This window comes from Panthera leo, chromosome B3, assembly GCF_018350215.1.
Source record: "Panthera leo isolate Ple1 chromosome B3, P.leo_Ple1_pat1.1, whole genome shotgun sequence".
Taxonomy (NCBI): domain Eukaryota; kingdom Metazoa; phylum Chordata; class Mammalia; order Carnivora; family Felidae; genus Panthera; species Panthera leo.
In genome coordinates this window covers 147,086,079-147,088,961 of record NC_056684.1, presented here as the reverse complement: position 1 = coordinate 147,088,961, position 2,883 = coordinate 147,086,079, and the positions used below count along the sequence as shown (strand labels likewise).

At 48.1% G+C, this 2,883-nt stretch overlaps 1 protein-coding gene across 1 annotated transcript; it reads left to right on the top strand.

Annotated features, from left to right (window-relative positions):
• Positions 1-2,426, top strand: LOC122223236 (disintegrin and metalloproteinase domain-containing protein 21-like). The gene has a single exon (XM_042944507.1). The coding sequence runs from the start codon at positions 1-3 to the stop codon at positions 2,224-2,226; it is 2,226 nt and encodes a 741-aa protein (XP_042800441.1). The 3' UTR covers positions 2,227-2,426.
• The last annotated feature ends 457 nt before the right edge of the window (positions 2,427-2,883 follow it).

The window sequence follows — 2,883 nt, the reverse complement described above, 5'->3', positions numbered from 1 at the left end:
ATGTCCCTGAGCAGGGGCATGAGGCTGGCAGAGGACCAGGTCACCCTGAGGGCACCCCTCTTGCTGTTTGCGCTCTGGGCATTGCTGGCTCCTGTCCAAGGTTCTCAAGGTCGTCCCTCATGGCGCTACATCTCTTCTGAGGTGGTAATTCCCAAGAAGGAGTTGCACCACGGCAAGGGCGTTCAGATGCCTGGCTGGCTGTCCTATAGCCTGCATTTTGGGGGCAAGAGCCATGTTATCCACATGAGGCACAAGAAACTCTTTTGGTCCAGACAGTTGCTGATGATGACTCAGGATGATCAGGGAGCCTTGCAGATGGACTACCCCTTCATCCCTCCAGACTGTTACTACCTCGGCTACCTGGAGGAGATTCCTCTTTCCATGGTCACCATGGACACGTGCTATGGGGGCCTTGAAGGTATCATGAAGTTGGATGACCTTGCCTATGAAATCAGACCCCTCAGCCATTCCCAACGGTTTGAACACGTTGTTTCTCAGATAGTGGCAGACACCAATGCAACGGGACCTACTTATAACCTGGGATATAAGGAGGTTAGGAACCCCCTGTTCTCTCAAGCAAATATCAGTGCAGCCCCCAGGATCTCTAGTAAGTTGTATTCATCCCATCATGGGATTTTGAAAGGACTTGTTCTCGGTTCCAAAACAATGTATAGTGTGTTCAACAACGTGTCAAAATGTGCCCGATTCCTCATAAGGCTTGTTAGTTTGACTGACTCAATGCTTCAAGGGATTGATGTAAGGCACTATATTTCCTCCATGGTCATTTATAATCTGGAAGATCCAGTTGTCTTGAACAATTTTCGGGTGCCAGGGAGTCCGATTCATATCTACTTTCAGAGACACTTGTTTGTTGCTTTTAAACCACATACAGCTTTACTTATGAACAAAGATGCACCACATGAACTTCAGTTTCAGCCAGCCCCATACGCGGTATGCGGATCAAAATCCATCATCTCGCTTGCTTCTCTAGGCAGACATTTTTTATTGTTGTCTGTGTTAGTAGCCCAAAAAATTGCATTATCTATTGGTATTTTTTATGACAATCAGTTTTGTGCATGCCAGAGGAGGTCTACCTGCATTATGAATCAATACCCTGTTATGACAGATTCTTTCAGTAACTGTTCCTTCATTCATATGCAGCATGTAGTGGTGAATAATTTTTGTGAGTGCATATTTGACTCAGGACTTTCCTATTTCAATAAAAGCCTGACTCACGATCGTTGTGGAAACTATGTAGTGGAGCCAGGTGAGCAGTGTGACTGTGGCTCCTTCAAGCAGTGCTACAACAATCCCTGCTGTACGACTGATTGCATTCTAACCCCTGGCAGCAAATGTAATACAGGCAGATGCTGTACAAACTGCACCTATTCCGATGCTGGGACACTCTGCAGGCCAATCCAAAATATATGTGATCTTCCAGAATACTGCCGTGGGGTGTCCGTGGAGTGCCCTGATGACTTCTATATGCAAGATGGAACCCCGTGCACTGAAGAGGGCTACTGCTATCATGGAAACTGCACTGACCGCACTATGCACTGCCAAGAAATCTTTGGCAGAAATGCTGTGAAGGGTGAAAATGTCTGCTATACCATAAATCAAAAAGGCAGCCGATATGGGCACTGCAGAAGAGACCCAGGGGTATTCAAATCTAAACCCTGTGCCCCCACAGACATGCAGTGTGGAAGGCTGCAGTGTAGTAACGTCACGCATCTCCCTCAGCTGCAAGAGCATGTGGGATTTCATCAGTCTGAGATCTCAGGGTTCTGGTGTTTTGGGCTGGATTCGCATCGTAGCACAGGATCAACGGATATTGGTCATGTGAGAACTGGTACTCCCTGTGCTCCTGGAAAGTTCTGTCAGGATACCTACTGCAATGGCAGTGTGGCTCAGCTGAACTATGACTGTATCCCGGAGAAATGCAGTCACAGAGGGATATGCAACAATAACAGGAACTGCCATTGCCACGTAGGCTGGGATCCTCCACGGTGCACTGAACGAGGCACTGGTGGGAGCACAGACAGTGGACCCCCTCCAAGAAGAATGCGGTCAGTCAGGCAAAGTCGTGAATCCGTGGTGTATCTCAGAGTGATCTTTGCTAGAATCTATGTCTTAATTGCTGCATTCCTCTTTGGTGTTGCCGGAAACGTCAGAACTATCAACAGACAGAAGGTTATGGAAGAGACTGTTGATCAAGACAATGCATAATTCAGCCTCCAGACCCCTAAACAACTATAGACAATCCACGTGGCTCATCTGTGAAAATACAGTAATGAGGCGGCACACCTAACATCCACGTTTCCGGGGGTCTGCGGGAGACACAGGGGTCCACAGGCACATCATGGACCTGACACCAGGTCTCTGATGCGTCACTGAGCAGAACTCTGAAATAAAACTTGAAAACTGCATGCTTGTGGCCTCTATGTATTTGTGTAAGCCTGTAAGAGCCCAAACGGTGCCTAAGACTCTGTGCAGAAGACCTGAGTCAGCAGCTGTGTCTTGGGCTGAGGTTTCTGGTTCCAGAAATAAGAGAAGTTGCCACAAGCTCCTTGAGGGGCAAATTCATGAATTTTCTCCAAAACTGTGCTCTTGCACACTGAGCTTTGTCTCATTCTTCAGGTAATCTCTCATTTCCTGGTCCCAATATGGGTTCAGGGTGATGGAGGGCTCCCACCCACCCATACTGCCTGTCCCACACTGGGGTGTCTGTGGGCTGTCAGGGAAAGGGACATGGATTCGATCCCAGCCAGTGCAAGCTGTGCCTCCCTGGAGACCAAATTTCCGAATGTGGGAGACTGAGACTATGAGGCTGAAAGTAGCCCCCAGTGAAATGAATCAGAAAGGTAGGCACAAGTGCCTATGGAT